Source organism: Vombatus ursinus, unplaced genomic scaffold, assembly GCF_900497805.2.
Source record: "Vombatus ursinus unplaced genomic scaffold, bare-nosed wombat genome assembly UNPS02014790.1, whole genome shotgun sequence".
In the NCBI taxonomy this organism is placed as follows: Eukaryota; Metazoa; Chordata; class Mammalia; order Diprotodontia; family Vombatidae; genus Vombatus; species Vombatus ursinus.
In genome coordinates this window covers 791,036-815,760 of record NW_020954568.1, presented here as the reverse complement: position 1 = coordinate 815,760, position 24,725 = coordinate 791,036, and the positions used below count along the sequence as shown (strand labels likewise).

Genomic DNA, 24,725 nt, shown 5'->3' with positions numbered 1-24,725 from the left:
CTTCCTGAATGGTGAGAGGGGGGCACCGTCCAACCCCAGCCCACCCCATGTACTCTCCTGGAAGGGGCTGTGAATTAGCCTCGATTTCAGAATCATTAAAAGACCTTCTCCCTTAGACTCCATCCAGAGGGAAAATTCCACATGGGTAGTGGGTGAAAGTTGCTCAACGCTTGGGGCACAGCCCTCCCAGAACCTTCAATCACAGGTTCTGAACATCAAAAATGAATGTGCTTAGAGGTCCTTTACCCCCTTGTTGGAGTCAAGGGGAAATGCGGAACCAAGTACCAGAAGGGGCAACAGCCTTTGCCCAGGGTGATTCAGCTCCTAAGGAGAAAGGCTGGGATTTGCACACAAGCCCTCAGCCTCCAAACCCAAGACCCGTCCCATTCCCTAAATTGCAGGGCTCTGTCCCCAGGAGGTCCCTCCATGGCCATAGCTTTCCAAGAGGTCATGGAAGAACTCAGCTTGGCGCATCCCCTTCCCCAAAGGAAAAACTGGAGCCCAAGGGTCTGGGGCAAGCAGGAGTTCAGCCTCAGTCCAGCTCTGCCCCCCCACAGATCACTCCCTCCTTTGTTTAGAACATGGAATGATGAGTCAGGTCCTGCTTCAGGTAGAGGCTCCAGCGGTCACCTCAGACACTCAAAAGCCTGAGCAGGCAGGACACCCGTGGCTTCTTGTTTTCCTGATACTCATCCTTTTACGAGAAGGATCACTCAGGCATGGGGTATGGGCTACAATCTGGGGGCTGAGGAGGGATGCAGGGGTGGGGGAGAGAGAGACAGAGAGAGACAGAGAGAGACAGAGGGAGAGAGAGACGGGGGGGAGAGAGAGAGACAGAGACAGAGAGAGGGAGAGAGAGACAGGGGGGAGAGAGACAGAGAGAGAGACAGAGAGAGGGAGAGAAAGACAGGGGGGAGAGAGAGAAACAGAGACAGAGAGAGACAGAGAGAGACAAAGAGAGAGAGAGAGGGAGAGAGAGAGGGAGAGAGAGAGAGAGAGAGAAGGGGGGGAGAGAGAGACAGAAGGAGGGAGAGAGAGGGAGGGGAGAGAGAGAGACAGAGGGAGAGGGAGACAGATTTCAGATGGGGTCCAGGAAGGAAGGAGCCAAGTCTGAGGCCCAAGCTGGGTGAATTAGGACAGAGCCTGTGGAGGAGGCTCCTTCCTGCCCAGGCTCCTATCACTCAAAGTCATCTTCATTTCTAAAGAGAAGAGGATGTAGGGAGGCCAGGTGTGACTCACTTTAGAAGCAGAGTGTTGAGTAGAAAGAGCGCTCACTGGCTTTGGGGTCAGCAGAGCTGGGTTCAAATCCTGCCCCAGACACTCACTACCTATGTGACCTTGGGCAAGTGACATAACCTCTCAATACCTCCTTTTCTCTATGTGTAAAATGAGATTGATGGACTCAGTGCTCTGTGAGGCCCATCCTACCTCTAAATCTGTGACAATAAGACTCTGTTTGAGCCCTGCTCTTTGCTGGGCTCCAGAGCAAAGACAAAAAGGAAACATGCCCTGCCCTCAAGGGGCTTATATTCTGGAGGGAGGAACCTTGGCAGCTGGGGCCATCCAACAGTGCGTGATAGAGTGAGCTCCCCATCACTCAAGGGCTCCCAGCGGAGGCTAGATGACCAGGACATTATAAGTCGCACACTGGGCAATGACTTGGAGGCTCTGCCGGCCCACTCCCCTCACTCCATGGCGGGGGGAATGACTAGCTCCTCCTCTATAAACTGAGGGGGCTGGATGGGATGGTCTCGAAGGTCCCTCCCACCCCCCATCCAATGCTGTAAACTCAGAAGCAGACTGAGGGCAGCAGGTTCAGGTTTGAATCCCACCACTGGCGCTTACTAGCTGGGTAACCCCAAGCAGATTGCTTCCTCCTTCCTCTCTGAAGTGGCAGCCGATCGATAACAAGAGCTCCCTCCCAGGCAAGGGGGCCCAGGGGGTGATACAGGTAATGGGCACCACAGGTGAGTCCTCTGGCACGGGTGGGAGCATTTGCCAAAAGGCATGATCTTTCCGCCAAGAGGAGCACACGGCCTCTCTGGTCGGGCGCCGAGCCAGCGGCCCAAAAGGAGAGAAGGATTTTTACACTCACAAAGAAAGGAGAAGGAAATGCGGCAACGAGTCCTGTCCAATGAGGAAGAAAAGGAAGAGAGCAGAGCAGAGGAAGGGCCAGGCCTGAAGAGGATCCCCTCTCCCTCCATCTTTCTTCACCCTGGCTCCCCCATGCCCCCCATGACTTCAGAGCAACCAGGGATGGGGGAGAAAGGGGAGGAGGAAGGTGCTCCCCAAGTGTGCCTCCCTGAACAACAGGGCTTTTGGGGAGCCCAAGACCCCAGGGCCGGAGGGGCAGCCAGCCTCTGGTCGCTTCATCATGGGAAGACACAGATAGAGCAGAGCTGGAAGGCTGCCCTGAAAGCCCAGAAAGCTGGCGTGGGGGTTCCTGAGGCCGGGAGTTCAATACCGACAGGCCCAGGCTCCATGACAGAGGGATTAAGTCATTTTGGAGCTAAGCTCCCCCACCCCCATCCTCCTGATTTCCGAGGAGGGAGGAGGCCCCCGGTTCAAGGAGAAGGTTGACAAGCTGCAGCCCCCATCCACCCACAGCTCTGAGACGTTAATCCTGCCGGCACCGAGCCCCCACGATATTGTGTGAGATAAAGCAGCATCTGTCTGGACCAAACAAACGCCAAACTATTGATTTCTCCCATGCTCGGAAAGTGTGAGCACTGATTAGGGCAAACAAGGCGTCTTTGTTCTCAGCAGGCAGGCCGGCCATCAGGAGGCTTGACCATTCCTGCCCCTCTCCAGACGCCCCTGGCCCGGACACACCGGCAATGTGAGATCCAGCTGGGGCTGCTGAGAAGCTGGGACCCAGAATGGGGCCCGAGGCACCCAGCTTTGGGTGGGGTGGGGGGGTTCATGGAGCTAAAATCTACAACTGTCCTAGGAAACTCCTCAGTAGAGTAAGGCCAGATGAGATGGAGCTGCCTGGCCTGGCTCCAGCGCCGGCACCAAGGCCCTGGTCAGTGAGCATTTAGCAAGCACTGACTACGTGTCCAGCACTGTGCAATGCTCAGGGACCCAAAGAAAGGCCCGAGCTTCCTGGGAGGAGGGGTTTGCCACTTGCCCACCTGAGCAAATGTTCTGGGGGAGCAGATGTCAGCTCCATGGAAGGACACACTTCCTAACCATGAGAAGGGTCAGCGAATGGGCTGGGGGCGGCGGCCCAGGGCCTGGGATCTCCGTTCTCCAGAGAGCTCGGAGCAGGGGAGGGGGTGCTCTGGGGGAGAGCACACCCAAGCACCAGATGGCCTTGAGGTCTCCAGGGCCCTTCCCTTCTAGCTCCCAGCTCCTAGGAGGAGCTCAGCTTCCTAGAAAAACTCTCAACACCATTGGAGATTTATGTTCCCACTCTGTAAACCTCAAGGTGCTGCATAAATACGGCAATCATGTTATTATTATTGTTGTTATTAGAGCCAGGCATTCATTCATGCCTGAGGAATGTGTGACATTTGGAAAGAGCCCAGGTGAGCCGAGAAAAACAAACAACCCTAAAAAGGTGGAAAATAACACCTTTCAATGGGAACTGGGATGCCTTTCATTGAGGTCAGAGAAGAGAAGGCTAAGGAGTAACCCAGGATAACTTGGGCTAGTTTGTGGGTGCCTTCTCGGGGGGCTTCTGGAAGGTCCCAGCCCAGAGACCCAAGTACTCAGAGGCTTTCTGCCTGGGGAAGGGAATGGGAAGGAAGAGGAGCCACATAGATCTGAAGAGGAGGAGAGAAAGAGAGGGAAAGATAGAGAGAGAGAAAAAGAAGAGAAGGAGAGAAGGGGAAAGAGAGACAGGGAAAGAGGGAGATAGGTGAAGAGAGAAAAGAGGAGAAGGGGAAAGACAGAGAGGGAAAGAGGGAAATAGGTGAAGAGAGAGAAAAGAGGAGAAGGGGAGAAAGAGGGAAAGAGGGAGATAGGTGGAGAGAGAAAGGAGAAGGAGAGAAGAGAGAAGGAAAAAGGGGGAAATGGAGGATAGGTGAAGAGAGAAAGGAGAAGGAGAGGAGGGGGAGAAGGGAGGGGGAGAGAGAAAGAAAGAGGGAGATAAATGGAGAGAGAAAAAGAGGAGAGAGAAGGGAAAGAGAGAGAAGGAAAGAGGGGGATAGATTAAGAAAAGAGGAAAAAGGGAGAAGGGGAAAGAGAGGGAAAGAGGGGGATAGATAGAGAGAAAGGAGAAAGGGAGAAGGGGGAAGAAAGGGAAAGAGGGGGATAGATGGAGAGAGAAAACAGAAGGGGAGAAGAGGAAAGAGGGTGATAGAAAGATGAGTAGAAGAGGAGAAAGAAAGAGGGAAAGAGGAGGATAGAGAGAGAAAAAGGAGAAAGGGAGAAGGGGAAAGAAAGGAAAAGAGGGGGATAGAGAGAAAAAGAGGAGAAAGGGAGAAGGGGAAAGGGATGGGGGAAAAGGGGGGATAGAGAGACAAAAGAGGAGAAAGGGAGAGAGGGAAAGAAAGGATAGGGAGAGAGAAAAAGGAAGAAAGGAGAGGGGTAAAGAGAGAGGGAGAGGGGGATAGATGGAGAGGGAGAAAAGAGGAGAGAAGGGAAAAGAGGGATAGATTGAGAGAAAAAGAGGAGAGAGAAGGGGAAAGAGAGAGGGAAACAAGGGGGTAGGTGGAAAGAGAAAGGAGAGAAAAGAGGGGATAAAAGAAGAGAGAAAAAGGAGAAGGGGAAAAGGGAGAGAGAGGTAGATAGGAGAGAAGAGGAGAGAGAGGGAGAGGAACAAAGAAAAAAGGGGGAAAGAAAGTGGGAGCGGGGAGAGAAGGAGAAGAGAGGAAGGGAGGAAGAGAGGGAGAGAGAACTCATGATGAAAAAGATGCTTTCCACTAGGCAGGATACCTGAGGGGACCCTCCAAAGCCCCCTCCTTATCTTTCAGGAGCAGACCCTCGGGCCCCTACAGGGCCAGCTCAGTGGCTCAGGTGATCAGGGCGGTGGAAGGAGGCCTGGGTTCTACTTCCACTCAAACTTCTAGAGAGGGGGGTGGATTAGAAAGAGGTCTCCCTCCGCCAAAGTGGTCAGAAAGGCTGGGGAGCCCGAGGCCATCTTTGCAGGCCACACCCGCGGACCGTTTGCCTTCTACTGAGGTTTGCCCAAATCCGAGGTTGGACAGTTGCTTCGAGTTCCTCGAAAATGATTTATTTGCCAAAACCTTCACCGAGGAGGTAAGGAGCTGCCTCCCTCAGGACTGAACAGAGGAACTTTTCCTTTCTGTATCTCAAAAGGAGACTTCTACAGTAAGTATGTTTCTAATTGCCAATAACACTTAACCAGAGTTTTGAGGTTTGCAAAGTGGATCGTATGCATTGTCTCACTGGATTCTCACAACCACCCTGTGTGGTAGGTACTATTATTACCCCATTTTATAGGCAGGAAAACTGAGGTCAGAGAGAGCAGATGATTTGCCCGGAGCCACATAACTAATCCATGTCTAAACTCAGGCCTTCCTGACTCATGCTAGGCTGCCCACCCACTGCCTCAAACAGAGTCATTCATGAAACCCCGGCTTCCCGGAGGAGGAGAAGCAGAGTTGGGGTGTCTTCAGAGAAACACCTCCCCCCAGCCCAGCAAGAAGGCTCCTTCTCCACCTCCCTGTTCCTGGAGCTGCCTCTCTCTGGCTCATGATAGTGGGGGCCCTGACTCTTCCTGTGTCCTCCAGCTCCTTCCATCGGGGCAGCAGGACACAGCTGTCCTCCAGAGTCCAGAAACTTATTTTCATTCGTTACTGGATCTCAAGTCCCCACATCTCTCAAGGCCCAGGATCCTACAAACATCTTCGAGCTAGAAGGGCCTTGCGGAGCCCACCTGGCCACAACACGCAGGACTTGGCCTGTGCAGTGCTGGGCTGGGGATGAAGGCCATGCCTCAGAGTCAGGCCCCATACAGGCAAAAGGCGCCTCGATGCCATGACAGAAATAGAGGATGAGGCCGGAAAGGAGTCCAGCTGCCAGCTCAGCCTCGCTCGGGGTCCTGGGGTCCATTTCTGAGCCATGCAGAGCCCACGACCAGCAGAAGGCACAACTATCTCTGAGGCCAGAGTACCAGGCAGGGACAAGGGGCAGGTGACATCTGCCCATCTGCCCAGCCCTCTCTAGGGCCTGCTGAGCAACAGCAGGGGGCTGAAGCCTGTCAGAGAAGGGAACGGAGGAAGGCTCCAAGGCCCTGTGCCCGCACAGAGGATGCTGGAGAGAGGATGGAGCTGTCCCTGCCCTCAAGGGCTTCTCCTCTGCAGGAATGTTGCCCCCTTGGACATCGGGGGGCAGAGGGAGCCCTGAGAAGGATCCCTGTGTACCTGGCTGTGGGCCCATGGGCACAAGCATGGACTGACTCTTTCACCTGGCAATGGGGGGAGGCCAGCTGGCTGCCCTACCCCTAGGCCCAGAGATAGGAACCACGGAACAAACCACAGCAGCATCAACGATCAGAGCCTTCTACCTGCCCTGCTCCCCATCTGGGTCTGCCAGCCTCTGCCTATGCAGCTTTTGCTAAATATTCAAGAGTTTTATAACTTGGGAGCTGGGGACCTGAGGAGCCTGGCCTTCGGACCCTGCATTCAGCTTGCAGGGACACAAAGCAGGGTAGGATGCCAGCCTCTTGGTCCCTGGCTCACTCTCTGGTACTCAATGACCTGGGGGAACAGCACCCAGAGGCCTTCCAGGGAAGCCTCATGTCCTTTCTTCTGAGGGCCAGACAGAAGGAGGGAGCCCACTGGATAATCCAGCAGGGGCAGGCCAGGGAAGCAGCCCACCCCTCTCTGCCTGTATCATCTCCAGGTCCACCATCCATCCATCCACCCATCCATCCATCCATCCACCCATCCATCCATCCATCCACCCATCCATCCATCCACCCATCCATCCATCCATCCACCCATCCATCCATCCATCCATCCACCTATCCATCCATCCATCCACCCACCCATCCATCCATCCATCCACTCACCCATCCATCCATCCACCCATCCATCCATCCATCCATCCACCCATCCATCCACCCATCCACCCATCCATCCACCCATCCACCCATCCATCTATCCACCCACCCATCCATCCATCCATCCATCTATCTACCCACCCATCCCTCCATCCATCCATCCTTGTCACCCCTGGCCCCCTTGGCTCCCCTCTCTTGAGAGCCCTCTGCCTTTGTGCCGGCCGAGGGGTGACAGCTGGCTGGGCAGCCCCAACTTGTCCCGGGAGTCAATCATCCAAAATGGGCAGCTCAGGACCAATGAAGTTCCAACAGACTTCTCCTATTCTTCCCCAACTAATCCCCCCTGGGAAGACATGCCAGGCGGGCAGTAGGCTGGACTCCCCTCTGCAAGGCAGCCCCAGCCCAGACCCTCAGCTCCCCGCCCACAACGATACAGCTCTGGTCTCTCAGCTGCTATTCTCCCCTTGAGACAATGGAGCCCAGCTGGCCCCATTCAGACAGAAAACACCAGGCACCTCCAGTAACCCTGAAATGGAGATGCGGTTAAATGCGGTCCAGACTGGGGGACAGGCAGGCTCGAGAGAGAGAGGAGATGCCAGGCCCAGTCACCCCTGGAGCTGCCCCCAGCATGGTCAAAGTGTGGGTGTGAGCTGCTCAGGGGCCGCTTGGGCTCTGCCCGGCTCCCTCCTGGGCTCTGCCCTCCCCGCTCCTGGCTCAGTTCAAATACCACCTCAGACCCACGGCCTTGCCTGATCCCAGCTCTGCGAAGACAGGGCCATTCCCTTCTACCTTAGCATCCCTAGGGCCTTCTCCAACTGCACATGGCATCCAGTGGGTGCCAAATAAATGTGTGGTGCCGCCGCAGGCGATGGGCCTGGGGTCGCTTCTTTCCCTCCTCATTCTTTTGGAGGAGCTACTAGGCTCATGGAATTGTAGGGAAAGAGGGCAGGAGACAGTCAGAAAGGAAAGGTATTTCTAAAGGAGTGCTAGCAATGCAAATCATTTCTTCAGGAAATGCTCTGGCCCTGCACTGGGCACCAGCTCGGGGACGGCAGCAACGTCATCAGCCCCCACTTGGGCCCAGGACCGGACCTGCGCCTTAGCCGATCCCCGACCCGAAGTGGAGCCAACCTCATGGAAAGGGGAGAGAGAGGAGAGCTCAGAGATGGAGAGAGAGGGACTGTGGCGGAGACCCCAGAAGCCAGGTGAGGTTTGGGAGAGGAAATCACGAGAAACCACCCACACACGCACCGCGCGCACACACACACACACACACACACACACACACACACAAGCTCCGCTGCGGCTGGGGAGGAGAGCACTCTGGTGGGAAAGGCACTAGAAACTGGAGCTCCCCAGGCCTGAGACTTCCATCCTGAGGGCATGGACAAGGCCTTCCCTGTCTCCAGACTCTGGGGCTCCACAGAGAGGAACACAGCAGGCTGAGAAGATCCCCGTCTCAGGCTAGGGTGGACAGAGCAGACCCAAAGTGGGCCTTTATTTCCCTGGGCACAGGGATGTCTGCCAACGCAGTGGACTGCTCTGGGGGAGGGTGACGACGCCATGATCAGGCAGAAGCGGGACCTCTCCCCAGTGGTCTGGGCTCACCCCCACGTGGCCAAAGCAGAGACACAGCTTTCCTTCCTCCCCCAGGAAAGGGCAAGGGAAGGTCGTCAAAGCTGAACTCCCAGAAGAGCTCACCCAGGAAACAGCTGGCTGATGTGGGCAGCTCCACGGAAGCCTCCAGTGATGGTCAAGCGTCACTAGGACGCCCTCAAGGCAAACTCCCAAGAGGCCTGGAAACCCAAAGCTTTGAGCCAGGGGTCCCATGGAGCCAATGGGCTCAGGCAGAGCTGGCGGGGCCGCGAGGGCCCTGCACACAGTCTGGGCTCCCTGACAGTCTCCTCCCAACCCTGCCCTGAGCCTCAGTTTCCCTGACTGTAAAACTCAGACAAGAGTACCCATGCTTCCCAGACTCACATGAAATAACATGAGAAAAGCACTCGGCGAGGCCTCCGGACCATATTATTGTATTATGATTGGCATTATCATTATTGTTGGGCACAAAGTTGGCGAGAGTCTGTGGAGGGCTGGGCTTCCTGGCACAATTCCACTCAAGACTGATTCTTGGGCCCACCAGCTCTGAAAGGCTGGCCACCACCTCTTGTAACTGCCTGGGTTCAGGGAGTGGGAGGAATTTGCCCAAGAGCACACAGCAGCCTAACCAACACTAGATGCCAGGCCTCCCCCCTGCCAGAACAGGGCTCAACCCTGCCCCAGGCAGCCTCCCTTTGCACAGGAAAGAGAAAGGAGGGGAGGGCAGGGACTGACTAACAGGAAATGCCACCCCTCTGCCTTCCTGGAGCCCGGAGCAGGGGCAAGGCCCCAAGGGCTTGGCCTGGTTGCCCCCACTCCACGCCAGCCCCCCCCAAAGCCAGGGAAGGGCTGGAGGACACTGTACAGGCCGGCTAGGGGTGTCCGTGGGGCCACAAGGGTCAGGCACTTGGGCTCTGTCCACACTGCCTACCCCCTCCCTTGCCCTCAGGCCCAAAGCCCCCCCAGGTAAGGAGGGGGCTCGGCTGCCAAAAGCCTCAGCAGGGATCCCTTCTCCCTTCTGGAAGCCTTCGGTTCCCAGGGCGCAGGAAAAGCACGTCTAAGGAGCAGGGAGTTGCCCACTCTGGACCCTCCATGGTGTCAGGCCCAGCTCAGGAGACCCAGGAACTCATTGAACTGTAGCCGTGGCCTGGACCTTGGACTGCAATGTACCAAGGCCAAGGCTGCCCCCTCCAGGCCAAGATGGGAGCCGCATCTAGCTCCCTCGAGCCAGCCCTCGAACTGGGGGGCCAGGGGCTCCTCCCGCACAGGAATAAAGGAGAGCCCGAAGCTGGCATCTGGAACCCCCGCTCTGACAATGAGCTGACCTACCACGGCCTCCAGCCCAGGCCAGGCCAGCCGGCGTCCACGTGGAGCCTGGTGGAGTACTGTCCAGGGGGCCACCAGAGGGCCACCTCACTGCTGCGGAGGACCCCGGGCAGACCCACTGAGGCTGGAAGGTGGCCCAATGGGCCAAATAGCAGAACTACAGAGCCCTGGAGGAGGCCCATTAACCCCCAGAACAGCTGGGGGCACAGGGCAGCATGAGGCATATGGGGGCAGGGGGTGTCAGGAGAGATTGGAGCTGAATTCCTGCCTTGGACACATCCTAGCTGGGTGACCTCTCTCCTAGTCTCAGTTTCCTCACCTGTAAACCCACAGGACCAGAGGGGATCTTGGCTGTAAAGCCCCCGGCCATCCCTGTCTCCTACACTGGGCCCACGGGAGGCCAGCAGGGCAGAGGGCTCTGAGGCTGCCAAAGGGACAGAGATTTCCTGCCTGCCCATGGCCAGCACACCTGGAGGAGAAGACACTTGGGGTCCCAGTGGGCCTCCCTCAGAGGCCCCGCTTCCTTCCTCTGCTGGCCGGCAGAGGCTGAGCTGCCCACTCCTCCACCTCCTCCCCGGCTCCCTGATGGCTCTTCCAGACCATCCCCTGAAATGTGGCTCTCCTTAGCTGCCATCAGCCAGGATGAGCGGGGGATGGAGGGATGCTCCTGACCTCGGGACAACCTCCCAGTCTCGAGGAGCAGATCAGCCCCCCTGCCCCTGGGGTGAAGGTGCCCAGGAAGGGCCCTGAGAGCTCAGAAGAAGGGTCCTTTGGGTCCGAGCGGTCCAAGGAGGCATCTTGGGGGAGCGGACATCGGTGCTGGGCCTCCAAAGGCCCCCAGGATTTCAACAGAAAGAAAATGCTTCCCTGGCCAGGAGCTGCAGCCCTACCTCTGGAGCCCCAGGGCTGCCAAGAGCCCCCTTGGTGGCTGGGAGCTATAGAGGACCAAGGGCACCCAGGAGGGAAAAGGGGCTTAGGCTCCTGCTGGACTCCTGGTGGGGGGCTTGCCTCCCTCCCCCTCCCAGCTGGCCCTGCCTGGATTGCTAAGGCCCAGGGGGCCCAGGAGGAGGGTCCTACTCACTGCAGGCAGGGCCAGAGCCCCTGCCCTGCCTGTAGCACTTCAGAAAGGCAGGAAGTCCATGGTCTGGTCCATCCAGGAGGGAGCCTGAGGCAGCCAGCCCAGGGGAGGCAAACGTCGTTCCCCACCCCACACACACCAGCCCCTAGGGCACCTCCCGCTACAACCAGGGAGGCAGGCCCCCACCTGGTCAAGAAGCAACTGTGGGCCCTCCAGGGAATGTGAGGGTTTTGTTCCAAGGTGGCATTTCTGCGATGCCTAGGAGGGAAGAGAAGGAAGCCCAGATAAGCAGGGCAGTTTGCAAGGAACATGGAGAATCTATTATATATTTTTCTCCAAACACAAGTAGGATAAACAGAGACTGTCAGTTTCACAAAGAATCCTTTTTGTTTTCTGTTGTGTGGATGGAGGGGCTCCTTTTTTGTGTTGGGGTGCGTGTGTGTGCGTGCGTGTGCGTGTGTGCATGTGTGTGCGTGTGTGTGCGTGTGTGTATGTGCGTGTGTGTGTGTGTGCGCGTGTGTGTGCGTGTGTGTGCGTGCGTGTGTGTGTGTGTGTGTGTGTGTTAGTTCTGAATTTCTAAAAAAGAAAAAAAATCGTAAAGAAAAGGTTTTTAAAAGTTGCAGCTTGTATTTCACAGCCTGGGGGGTGGGCAAGACATCTTCCTAACAGGAGTACCCAGGGAAGGGCTGTGCCCAGGGAGCAGGGTGGGCATTTTGCTTATCTTTGCCCTCTAGAAGGGCCCCTCATTGGCCACTGAAGTGGGAGCAAGGCTCACAGAAACCCAGAGCCTTCAAGCTGGGCAGGGGCTTGGTGGCCACAGAGTCCAGCCTGAAGAAGACTCCGCTGCCCCTTGGCCAAGGGGCCTTGCCTGCAGACCTCTAGGCATGAGGGACAGCTTGGCCAAAGGCACTGAGGTGGGCGGTGCCTTCCCAAGGCATCCCTGTAATGGCTAGAAAGCTCATTCCTGCCATCGCACCCAAATCTGTCTCTCCCTCCCTAGGGGTACTGCTCCTTATTCTGCCCTCGGAGGCCAAGCAGAACAAGGCTGCTCACTGTTAGAAGACCACTAGCGTCTCCTACCTGATTCTCCTCTTCCCCAGGCCCCCCCCCCGATCTGGAGCCCTCCACAGTCCTGCTGTGGACCGGCCCTGGCCTCTGTTGTTCTGGCAGCCCACGGGACATCCGTTAGTGGTGCCCACCCGCCAACATTAGCAGTGGGGGCCCCCCAATCCACTTAGTGGTAGGAAGAGAAAGTGAGCCCAGGTCACTAGCCCTTTGCCCCTCCTCGGGGAGCTTTCCCATCCCAAAATTCACGGTCCAAAGGCACAGTCACCACCAGAGGGCTGCGAAACACATGGAAGGTCATTTTACAGGGTCTTGGGGGGGTCCCTAAAATACAAGCCCAGACCCAGGGCAGAGCAGAAAGCCAGAGCCTCCCCTCAGCCATGAGTCCAGCTCGGTGTCTCCTGCAGCAAAGACGGAGTGTCTTAGCAGCAAGAGCGCATCGAACCCAACAAAAGCCCCAGTCTGTGGGCTGGGGAGGCATTTTTGGGGAGCCCACCAGATTCTTTGCAATGCACCCATCTCCTTTGCAAGAGCAGCAGTCACGTTTCCACCCGTGCAGCTGCGGACGCCCCTGAGGACACACATGTCTGAAAACGTGCCCGTTAACGGCCCTGGGACGGGCCCAACATTGAAACAAGATTCCTCCAAGAAAATCATTTTTTCAGGCGCACTCAGCAGAATATTTAATCCCCTTGGATGCTGCCTTTGGATTGCTGAGATCATGCTGAGATTGCAGCTTTCTGGCACCATAAAACCCTTGCTTATGAAAAGAAGGGAAAAAATATGGTCTCTCTGGGAAAATACATCTTCGAAGGACTTTTTTCCACCCTCTCAATACTGTGTTCTCAGCATCCAGGTTGCACAAATCCACATTCCCCATCTGGGTCCCAGCCCAGACACGGCAGCTCTCCAGACCCCAGTCCCCAGCTCCCTCAGGATGCTGAGAAGGTCCAGGCCTTGGCCCGGCTCTCCTTCCTCTGAGCCCTCAGTGAGGGGGGCTAGGAGCCCCCCACATCCCACCTGCCCAGGAACAGCCTCATCCCGTGACCTCGGCTTGGGAAAGTGAATGCTGCAAATTCAGCCCTAGAGGCTGGGAGAGTCTGCTCTGAACTAGAGAAAAATTCCTATCCACCCCAAGAGCATCAGGGCAGGGGTCCCAAACCCCTCACTTGGCGCGAGGAGAAACTGAGGAAAGGCCACTTGTCCGAGCTCACATAGACCCCAGGAGGTTACCCACTTCTCCACACTCCCAGCCCAGGGTCCTTCCCCTCGTCGTCTGCTCCCTCCTTGATACGGAGTCCTGAGTGCACCCCAGTAAAGATTCCTCATTTGACTTCAGGGGACCCAGGGTGAAGCATGCATCAAACAGTCAAAAGAGGCAGCCCTTCCTTAGCCTTGGGCCCCCACCTGCCTGCTGGCAACCGCTCCCACCTTGCCCCCTTCTCTCCTTGATTCCGTAAGCCAATGAGATTCCCCTCTCCAGGACGGCCACTGCCCCCCCCCCCCGAACACACCCTCTGCCTTCTCACCAGACTGAGCCCTGTCCTTCCACACACAAGGGATGCTGGGGAACCCACCTGACTGGCACGAACAGTCTAGGTCAAGATCACGAGTTCCACCTCCCACCTCCAGGCCTTTGGCCAGGCTGTCCCTCATGCCTGGAATGCTCTCTCTCCTCACCTCCATGTCTTGAAACTCCAGGCTCCCTTCAAGTCCAGCTCTGGTCATCGCTCCATATACGAGACCTTTCCTGAATTCCGCCCCCTCACCTCGGTAGTACGTGCTCTCCCTCTGTCTCTGTCTCTCCATCTCTGTCTCTCTCTCCAACTCTCTGCCTCTGTCATACACACACACACACACACACACACACACACACACCTTGTAGTTCTTTGCAGACACTTTGTAATGATGGTCCTATGCCCATCCTGTGTATCCTGGCCCCCTCCCCACTAGTAGAAGAGAAGTCCCTTAAGTTTCCAGTACAAAAGCATTCTTCCTTTGGCTTTAGAATCAGATCCCACCACATGTGGCCTTCACGGGTGAATCCCTTCCCAGAATATGCTGTAGCCTGGGGCCCCACGGTCCACCTCGGAGACATTCCTGGCTTTCCCCAGGAAGCCTCTCTGACTCTGCTCCAGCAGCTTTCTGGGGTTCCTGCTGGCATACTCTCCAGGGAAATGGGCGCAGAGGGGGTAGTGGGAGCAGTTTCCAGAGGCTGAGCCTTCCACAGGAGGTCTCAGCATTCCACTCCTGCCCCAAACTGAACCCAGCCTCACTAGCATCAGACAAGACGGAATCTGGGCAGAGGGTGGCCATGGCGGTGGTGGGACCCTACCCTGCCTATGTCTCTATCCGACGGAGGAGAGAGCTGGGGAGGGGTGGGGCCCCTGGCCAGCCATCAGAGGGAAGCTCTGAGCCCAACAAAGCCTCTCGTAAAACCCAAGGTCTCCTGAAAGCCTAGGGTAGAAAGAAGGAACCACTGTGTGCAAAAACCTGGTGATTTTCTAGCAAATATCCTTTGTTCACTCAGCCCATAAACCTTGGCCGGGAACCTTGGAGGGAAGGGCCCACCCGGGCTGCGCTGTGGAAGATGTGGCCCCTGCCCTCAGAGAGCTCCGTCCAGCCTCAGATAGGGGCACGCAAGGCCACAGATCCACCCCCTGCCAGGAAGCACCAGTCTTCTCTCTCTATTTCTACCCTCTCCTCGGCAAGACCCTGAGCCCCAGGGGGCAGAGGCCATATCCCGTTCCTCTCTCTACTCCTCCCCATAGCCCTGGGCACCGTGGGTAGCTCTCCCAGTCCTCAGTAGGTGGGCCTAGAGGCGAGGTGGGGAGCAGTTCTGATCCTCCCTCTCTACCCCGCCAGGCTCTGCAGCTGGCATAGATGGGCTGAAATCCCCACCAGCTGAATGTCACTAGAGCCAGTAGTAGGAGGCGCTGGGGAAAAGGAGGGAGGCACTGTCCTTTAGGGCTGCCGTGAGTGCCTGTGAAGGGGACCAGAAAGAGGGAGCACCCTGTCAGGGGCTGCTGCAGCAGTGGCCGGGGGCCTGTGTGGTCAGATAGGGCCAGTAGAAGGGATGAGGAGCCCCCATCGGTGTGTACGTACCATCCAGAAGAGGGTCCCGGTGGCCAAGGTAACATACTGCTCGATGGTGGAGAGCACGCTGAAGATGAGGCAGATCAGAACAATGAGGAAGCTGGAAAACACCCCGAGAAACAGGTGCTTGTCAGTGCTGGGGCTGGGGGGCTCCAGGACCCTCCCTCACCTCCATACCCGCTGGCCTCGGCACCACAGGGCTCCCACTGCCCCTCTGAGATGCTGACTCTAGAGGGACCGGGAGGAGGGAATCACCCCCTGCCCTGCCAGATGGGGCAAAGGGAATTCCCTAGGCACCATTCAGTCCGTGGCACCTCTCAGCACAGCCCAGATTGGCAGTAATGACCCTCTTGTGCCTGGAGCTGACCATGGACCCGGGAAGGCTCTGCCAGCTGAACAGGAGGGCTGGCACACGGCTGCCAAGCTGTGGCCTCAGAGGCGGGCGCTGTGTGAGTGTGCGCGTATGAACATGGGTGTGCCTGCACTGCGGCTGGTAGGGACCCAGCGTGCTCGGTCCAAGAGGCTCCCTCATTCATCAGATGGTGGGATGCCGGGAGCTGAATGTTTGGGAGACCAATTCCAAAGGCTTGGAGGCTGGACTTTATGTCGCTGGAGGAAAGTCCCATGCAGATAAAATCATGGATCCTCCCCCTCCCCCTCAACTCCTCACCCTAAACCTGAGATAACGGGGACTCAGAGGGCACAGTTTTCAGTATCTCCCTCCAAATCCCTGGCCACGGGAGGAGGCGGGGAAGGGGACCGGGAGGGAATGTCAGCCACCAACGTGAGTTTAGTGTGGATTCCAGCTGGACAAAGAGGTGTCCCAAAGCCCAGAGGAAAGAGGCCTTCATGGAGGAGAGAATGATGCCCAATGTCAGAGGCTGCAGAGAAGCCTAGGATGAGGATGAGAAGGAGAAAAGTCCCCTGGATGGAGAGATCGCTGGAAGAGACCAGCCACGCAGTCCCAGGATTGCTCTGCCAAGCAAAGCCCATCCATTTGCTTCTCCTCTCCAGCCACCATGCCCTTCCCTACCCCTTGTCTGTCTGCAGAGAACCCCGCATGCCATCTCTAGGACGCTCTGTTAAATCCACCGACTTTCCCGCATCTCAACACACCGCTCCCTAGCCTGACCACTAGATGGCAGCAAAGACCAGACTATGGTCCAGGCCACCTCAAGGCCAGAGACCCATAGAACCAGGGAGGTCCCTGCTACAGCAGGACAGAAAACCCATAGCTGGTGAAGGCCCGCTGGGACGTGGGCTCCATGCAGAATCATTCTTGTCCTCTCCTCAGGAAGCCCTCCTTCCTTCCCCCACCTCAGCCTCTGTCCCCTGGGCTTCTCAGCCAGCTGAACCTCTGGGGGTCCCTCCAGTCTATGGGGACAGCACGGGGTGCACGGGGGCTGTCCCTTCACTTCTGATCCTGTCGGCTGCCTGCAAAGGAAATGCTCCACTTTACTCAGAGGACTCGTTTTTCCCACCCAAGTTCACAGACATCTCCTCCCCCAAATCTGCACAGGTCCCCAGGTGAAGAAGCCCTGTTCTAGAGCTAAGGCTGGCCCTGGCTGGATGGCCTGCTTAGCTCCCTCCTGCCTGTGTGACCTTGAGCCTGTCTCTGCCCTCTCTGGGCCTTGGTGACCTGTAGGCCAGCTCCCGAGCTGCTGGCTGGCAGCGAGGATGGCCCAGAGCCAGGATCCTGGGGGGTGGGGAGCCCAGAGAACATATCAAAGGTGAGCTGGGCCAGGAGGGCTGCTGATAAGGACAGGGCCTGAGGCAAGCCCAGGACAGGGAGCTGCAGATCTCAGGGACAGTCAAGGGGAAACCATTCAGGTGGGGGCGGCCAGCCAAGAAGGGAGGGAACGAGGACAGAGCGATGCGACTGCCCTGGGACAGGCTGGCCGGCCAGCTGAGGGCACGCGAGGCCTGGCAGCCCGGAACTGGGGGACTGGCCCCCCAGGCAGACCCAGCCCACCGAGGGGAAGCTGCACTTTGCAGGCCCCGTGCAAAGAGGGGAAGCCGGGCCCCACAGGCTCCCAAGATCCCCTTTGTTCCAGGCAGAAGAAGTGAGATTTTTTCCTTTTCAGAAAGAGGGCAGCATTGGATAGGAAATAGAACCCTGACTTTGGAGCAGGCACAGAGACCGCAGATCCTGGCTTGGCATTTACTGCCTGCGTGACCTTGGCAAAGTCAGTCAGCTAATCACTCAGTCAGTCAACTAACATTTTTCAAGTACTGACTGTGCCAGGCACTGTGCTAAGGGCTGTCAAATGAGAGGGATGGGCTCAACAGGCCCCTTCCAGCTCTCAGTCTTCCCGTGCTGAGGACCGGCATCAGTTTCAACGATCAGAGAGAACGCTGGCATTCAAAGCCTTCCATCTCCACCTTGTCTCCTGCCCCATTCAGGCCGCTGCTCCCCAAGGCATGCGCCATTCCTGCCACGGCAGGACCTCCTGCCTCCAGCCCGTCTCCTCTCCCCCAGCTAATCCCTACCCATCTTTCCCTCCTTCTCTTCTACTCCATACCTTCTCTTGCTGGCCTCTGTCCTCCTATACCCCTCCCCCACAAGATGGACAGCTCCCCGAGAAGGCCCAGCCAGCAGAGTCAAGCCCAAGGTGAGCGCACAGTAGGGGCGAAGAGCCAGCTAACAAGAGGAGGAAACAGGCACCCCAGAGGGGGCAAGGGCTTGCCTAGTCACTTGGGTGGGAAGTGACGGACGAGACTGGAGTTCTGTGAGCCCGTGCAGAAGTGACTCTGAGAGCGTAGCAAGGTCGAAGGACAATTCGGGGGTGAGCTCCCCATCAGCATAAGGGATGCCAGCACACACAAAAACTTTTTTTGGTCCCGCCTTCCCTTCGTCCCAATGGCAAAAACTTTCCAAGGACAAGGGCAACATCGCCCTTCTCCCGGTGCTAAGCGCCAGCTTATCTGATCGCTGTGTCACGGGGACACAGAGAAAGTCAGAGTTGAAGCAGGGAGAGGCCTTGACTGAATCACTTGGAGAGAAAAAAATTTCCTCCTGGACTGAGAAAGAGACAGGACCATTGTTTCTAGAGCTGAAAGGGACCTTGGAGATCTTCAGTTGACAGATGGGGAAACTGAGGCAACTTAGTTCAGGGATGAGACTTTCCCCTGCTCACGAGGGCTCGTTGTTGAGTCTAGGAATGTCCCTGCTACAGCATCAAGGACACGTGGGCATCCGGCCTCTGCTCGGAGCCCCCCGGGGAGAGAAGTCAGCCACAAAGTCCATGAGAAAATCGGATTCCGCTCACGAAGCTCAGACTACACACATTTCGGGAACATGACTGCCGCCTAAAGCGAGGTTCACCCGGCCTGGCCCTTCTCGGCCAGCACCTCAACACTCTCTACTGGCCCTCAGAATCTTTGGGAGAACCATGGAGCCCTGGGTTACGTGGCCAGCTGGCCAGCAGCCTCCTCTGCTTAGGGTCCTCACCCCCGTCACCAACCACAGAAAAGGGGCAGCCCCTCTGGCTTGAATGGCCCCTCTGAGCTGTCCTGGATGGTACTGACCAGGCCAGGAAGCGGGGCACGCCAGGCTTCGTGGGGCCAGGCCCTGTACAGCCGGGCCTCACCTCAAATGAGGCACCTGCTGGAGGTGTGGGCTGCCCAGCTCCAAGCCCCTGACGCTGTCCCTGGGTCCTCTCCTAGGGTCCACGAGGCTCTGAGGGAAGGGGGAGGGCTCTCACAGGCCCAGGAGCCATTAGAGGTGGTCGCTGACCCCCCCATGGGGGCTCCCCCTCCCCCCAGTTTGCCCAGGGCTGGCTCAGAGGACCCCTGCATCAGAGCTGACCCGGCCTCCTTCCATGTGGACAGAAAACGAGGGCCCGAAGTTCTTGCCATATTTTTTAAAATCACATGGGCGTCCAAATATTTTAACTTGTACAATGAGCTAGGGTATCTGTAATTTGGTCTCCTTTTTTAACTTGGAGAACTAAGACACTGCCTGAACATGTAACTATGCTTCACTAAAGATGTGATTATTATAAGTTTTAGCTATGTCCTTTAAAGATATTTAAATGTAATTTACATTCACACTGCCTGTAATATTGCTTTTTCAAGTCTGTATTCATCAGATGCATGTTTTTGTTTTGGCATAAGCTACTGGCTAATTTTTCTTGGCATTTGGTCCATATTATAGACTTTTTTGGAAGGAATGGAATCAACTTCTCACAAGTTGTGAATAAATACATTTTTACATTTAAAAATAATAATAAAAAAAGAAAATGAGGGCCAGAGAATAAGGGCCCGGACAGGAGAGGCGTGTGAAGTTGTGAACACGGACATGGGCACTTGTGGAAACCACTAACCCCACACTGACAAAGGGAGGGAGGGAGTCCGCTGGGAAGGCAGACCAGCCCCTCCCTGCCTCTGGCTGCCCCCGCCCCAGCCACAAGGCGCCTTGGAAGGCCTGTCGGGGATGGCAGAATAGGGCGGCATGCCCAGGGTCTCACCCCATCCTCCAGCGCCCCAGAAGCCCCAGCCTGAGCTCTGAGCAGACACAGTCACATATGCACTCACAGACTCAGACACACAATCACACAATCACACAGTCACGCACACCATTTAATTATAGAATATCTGTGTGTGTGTACATGTATTATATAGATATATTGCATATACATACATATATATTCAGATACTTTTTGGCAAAAAGAATTCCCAAGGTAGTTACCAAAAAAGAAGATGAATGAACGGATGAATGATCATTTCTCAAGTGCCTGACGCCCAAGCCCTAGGGACACAAACAGTAAAGTGAGGCGGGCCCTGCCCTCTCTTTGGCCAATGCATATCTGAATATATATTTTTAATTAAAAGGATTCTTTGAACCCTGCAGCTGTGATCATGGAATAAAGACCGGGATGAAAGCCTTCCTTCTCGGCATCCCCCACGCCCGGAATACCCTCTGCCCGCCCCCTCCAGGAAGCCCTCCTCCATCGGCCAGGACTGGTTACACCTTCCTGCAGTCCCAGACCCTTGGCTTTCTTCTCATCTTGGCACAATGCACACGGCAGGAAGACCCGCCTTCCAATTCTGCCTCCCACATGAGTGCTGTGGCCCTGGGAAGGTCATTTGAGACTCTGTGCCTCAGTCTCCTCATCTGTAAAATCGGGATAAGGATGCCTGTAGCTTCTACCAGCTGGCGCTTCGAGGATCAAAGGAGAAGCCACTGGGACAGCACCTTGTGGTCTCAGGCACATCAGCCGCCATGGGTGGGCGGTAGTGAGCAGCACCGGCTGTGGCAGGCAGCCTGCCCTGAGGGCTTCTTGGTCAATTATTCAGGTGCAGAGTGGGTGGTTGGCACAGGTGGCCGCTTCTGGGGCAGGTGTGAGCCCGTTGTCTGCTTAATGGGCTCGCGGGGCAGCTGCCTCACTGTGGTGGGCACCCACAGCCGGCTTCCTGCCTGAGCCTCACTTCCCATGCCCCCTTTGGACGCCAGGTGGTCCTGGGGCAGAGACACCCAGCCCTGACTTCCTCTCTTCAAAGGAAAGGCCAAGATGTCAAAGGAAATCAGCAACAAAGGGCGTTGGGAACCACAGACAGGACTGAAATCTCAGCCAGCCAGTTGGTGAGGGCCGCACGCTCACGCTGAGCCACCTTGGGGGCCTCCAAGACCCGTCCTATCGACTCTTCCTAGTGGGAGAACAGGACAGTCTGGGGACAAAGCCCAGGGATGGCGTAGGGAGAGGCTGGCTGAACCGGGCCTCTGCCGTCCTATCTCAAGGCAGAAACTGAAACCTGAATCCTCACACCTCGCCGCCTCGCCCCAACTGCCCTCCCCACGGGCTCAGGCCTACGAGAATCACTGTTCCCATTTTCAGAGGGAGAAACTGAGGCATAGAACAGATGGGACAAGCGAGAGGTCTTCTCTCTCCAAGTCCAAGCTCCTTGCCCCACACCTCAGGGCCCAGCCCAGTGTAGGCTGACTGACCTCCCAGCCTTGTTGGCTAAGGGTAAAATGACCGCTGCTGATGGGAAAGTCATTCCCAAGCATGGATCCAACCCTCCTCTGCTCCTGGCTAGGGGAGCTCCCCAACACAAGCCCAAAAGGCCCCCGATTTGCCTTCAATACTTAGAAATATGCCCCTCCTGGCTTCCCCAAATAGAATATAAGTCCCTTGAGGACAGGGCTCTCTTCCTCTTTGACTGTATCTCCCACCTTTCTCGCTGTTTCTGGCGCACAGCAGGTGCTTAGGAAGTGTTTGCGGATTGATCAGTCCTGTGGAATTCTAGACCTTGCCCTCACCCAAGCTCACCAATATGACGGCACCTTCACTCTGTTCCATAAGCATTTATTAAGTGCCTAGGACACGTGCAGCATTAGGGGTACAGAGACAGTCTCTGCCCCAAGGAGCCCCTGTTCCCTTCTGTGGTTGATGCCCTCCTCCTCCTGAGGACAAACAGAACAGAATCAGAGCAGGGGTCCCGCCATCCTGGTCTTCCCATCCCCACCCCCTCCTCCAGAAGCGCTCCCCTTCTTCAGTTTCTCCCCAGCCAAGACAAGGTTTCCTGCCTCCGTCCTCCCAGAATCCCACTCTCTCTGGGCTGTGGCCGCAAGATTGTCCCGGCAACACCATCATCTAATCAAAATGTCCTATAACGATGATCACAGCACTTAGCACAGTGCCCGGCACATAGGAGGTACTCAATAAATGTTGACTGATTGGTAGAGCACCTATGTGCCGGGCACTGTCCTAAGAGCTCTACAAACACTAATGATCTCAACTGATTTTCACAACAACCCTGGGGAGAAGGGATTATTACTAAACCCATTTTGCAGAAGAAGAAATGAAAGCAAACAGAGGTAAGCGACTTGCCCAAGGTCACACAGCTGAGTATCTGAGGCCAGATTTGAACGCCAATCTTCCTGACTCCAGGCCTGGTGCTCTATCCACTTCTCCACCAACTGCCCGCATCGTGAGAGCTGACCAAAGGGTGGCCTTGGGAAGGAGTGGACGTCTCCTCACTGGATGTCTGTAGCAGAGGCTGGAGGGGCGTTCGTGTGGGATGGTAGAGAGGGCAGTATAGAGGGCAGATAGGGGTGGGACAAGATGTCTCTGAGTTTCCCCTAAACTCTGAAATTATGAGGTTCTATGACTCTGCGCTTGGCCAGACTTTGATAACCTCAAGGGACGGGGACCTCACTAACTAGCCAGGCTGGCCTTTCCAGCTCTCTCGAGGCCTTCTTGGGGCCTTAAGCATCCCCTATTGTTTTATGAGGAGGAAAAGTAGATCTCCTTCCCACAAAGTCTTCAGAATGGGCTCTGTGGGGAGATCAGACAAGCCCAGGCAGAGTGAGATGGGCCTGAGAGAGAGAGAGAGGACTGGGCCTGGGAGCTACCAGGCTACAGAGAACGCTGTGGACTAGGTGGTCAGGGAGGGCTTCCTGGAGAAAGAGGACCTTGAGTGAGGTTTTCTTGCCCAGAGCATCCCAGTCCCCCCAAAAGTTCCCCCAAAAAGCATCTGGCCAGAGTCTTTCCCTGGGTCTCAGAAAGCATTCCGTTCACCCGACTCCGATGCCTCCTCCCGGGCCACTTCTGATCTAAATACTGTGCCTCCCTCAGCACCAGTCACAGGCCTCCTCATGCGGTAAGGTTGGTGGAACCACGGAGGGACTGTTCTGCAGCTCAGCCTTTATTAAGCACCTACTGTGTGCTGGGAGCTGGGGTACAAAGACAAAAACAGAAGAGAGACAGCCCAAGCCCATCAGGAGCAGTTAAGGAACAGGCGCAGTTGCTGCTGAACAGCTGTCACAGTTATAAAGGGCTCTGAGCCCCCACCACTGCCCTCGGCTCTTGCTATAGGGCAGGTGGTACGAGCCTAACAAAGGATGACTCCCTCTTTGCAAGTGACAAAAGGGAAGCCCAGAGATGCAGCGACTTGAGGTCACTCAGTGTCACACGGCCATCAAGTGGGAGAGGCAGGATTCCCTCTACACAGTCACTGAAATTCCAGTGAAGGGCCTTTACTCCCACAAGGTTCTTGTTTCTGGCCTGGCTCGTCTTTGCCCAAAGCATGCTGGGAAATCCAGCCAGACTGGAGCCCTCCTGCCTTCTCTGAGCTCCGACCTCTGATAGAGCCAGATTGGAGGAAGGCTGCCGTACTGAGCACTCAACCAAGAGCCCATTTCTATCTGCCCCATCCCTGAATCCCCCTGTGGGCTGAGGGAATTGTCAGGAACCCCACAAGGATTTCTGAGTTGCTGGGAACTCCAGAGCTCATCTGGAAGGGCCAGATCAGCTAGGAGGGCAGGGGTCGGGGCAGGCAGCCTGCGGCACAGCCCCCAGGCCAACAAGGGTCTCAGATCTGAACAAATCCAAGCTTAGAGTCACAGACCTCCCAGGATGGAAGGGGCCTAGAAGGCCGGCTCACTCCACATCCACATTGTGCAGATGGGGACAGTGAGGCCCAGGTGGGGAAGAGACCCTCAGCCCGCTAGGTGCCCTCTTAAAGTTACCCTGATCCCCAAGTATGTGAAAAGCCAACCACAGAGCGTGGAGTGTCCCCCCCATTTCTGCGTCACTGACAAGTACATCTGAGATGCTCCCCCCAGCTCAGGCCTCCAGAGGCCCGAGCATCCCAAACTTCACATCAACTGCCAGGGTGCCACAGGAGAGGTCCAGCCTCATGGAACCTAGCTCCCAATGTACCATGCAGGAGCCATGGGGCCACGAGTGTCTTCCTCAACCACAAGATGGTGCCAATGACTATGGGGCCTAGGCACAGGACATCTTGTCCCACCCCCTGATTTTACACAGGCTCGTTGAAATTTGTTTGATTTTTGTCCCCAGGTTGAAGGACCTAGAAGGAGAGTGGAACCCCAAGGCTAGACCTCTGACAGCAAGCAGGGGCCCAAGAGCATCCAGGAGTTCCAGCGTGGCAGCTCCCTCCCTCCAGTGACCAAACCGGCCTCTCTCCCCAAGACTACCAGCCTTACTCTCTCCCAGCGTCTGTGGCCTGCAGAGCTGATACCCCCAGACCTCCTCCCCCGGGCTCCTAACCTTGAACATGGTGGGAACAGAGGGCACCCGTGTCACTGCCAAGAACAGGTGTGGCTGTATCAGGACGAGCTGGGCACGTGCTTCTGTGAGTAGCGCCGGTGACGACCCCTAGCACAAGCCACCTTGCTCCTTCCCCACTTAGGGGGATTTTGGCCTCAGGACCGGGCAATGGGTAGAGAAATCAGAAAGTCTCATTAATGCACTCTTGGCGCAGTTAACAGCAACCAGGGCTCTGCATATTGGTGAGGATAATTGGCTAATGCTGACCACAATGCAACCTGAGTTGAGACTTTGCTGGAATATACCACAGTCCCCAGACTGCTTGGGAGTGTAGCTTGAGGAAGGCTATTGGGATGGTGAGGAGTCTGGACACCATCCCCCCCGAGAGTCCGCTGGAGGCCCTGGGAGTTGTTAGCCCGGAAAAGAAAAGGCTCAGGGTGGGTCTCAGGATAGCGGTGCTCATGTGTCTGGAGACTAGTTCTGCTTGGCCCCAGAGGCAAGAACTGGGAGCGATAAGGAGACACTGCAGAGAGACACAGAGGCTGGATCCTGACGGGGAGAGGCGTCCCAGAGC

General features: G+C 56.4%; 1 protein-coding gene across 1 annotated transcript in view; it reads right to left on the bottom strand.

Moving 5' to 3' along the window:
* The window catches only part of KCNQ1 (potassium voltage-gated channel subfamily Q member 1), a 361,243-nt gene that overhangs the window by 266,069 nt on the left and 70,449 nt on the right, over positions 1-24,725 (bottom strand). The window contains exon 2 of the mRNA XM_027868695.1: positions 15,144-15,234. Coding sequence (XP_027724496.1) covers positions 15,144-15,234 — 91 coding nt within the window. The remainder of the gene's footprint in view (positions 1-15,143; positions 15,235-24,725) is intronic.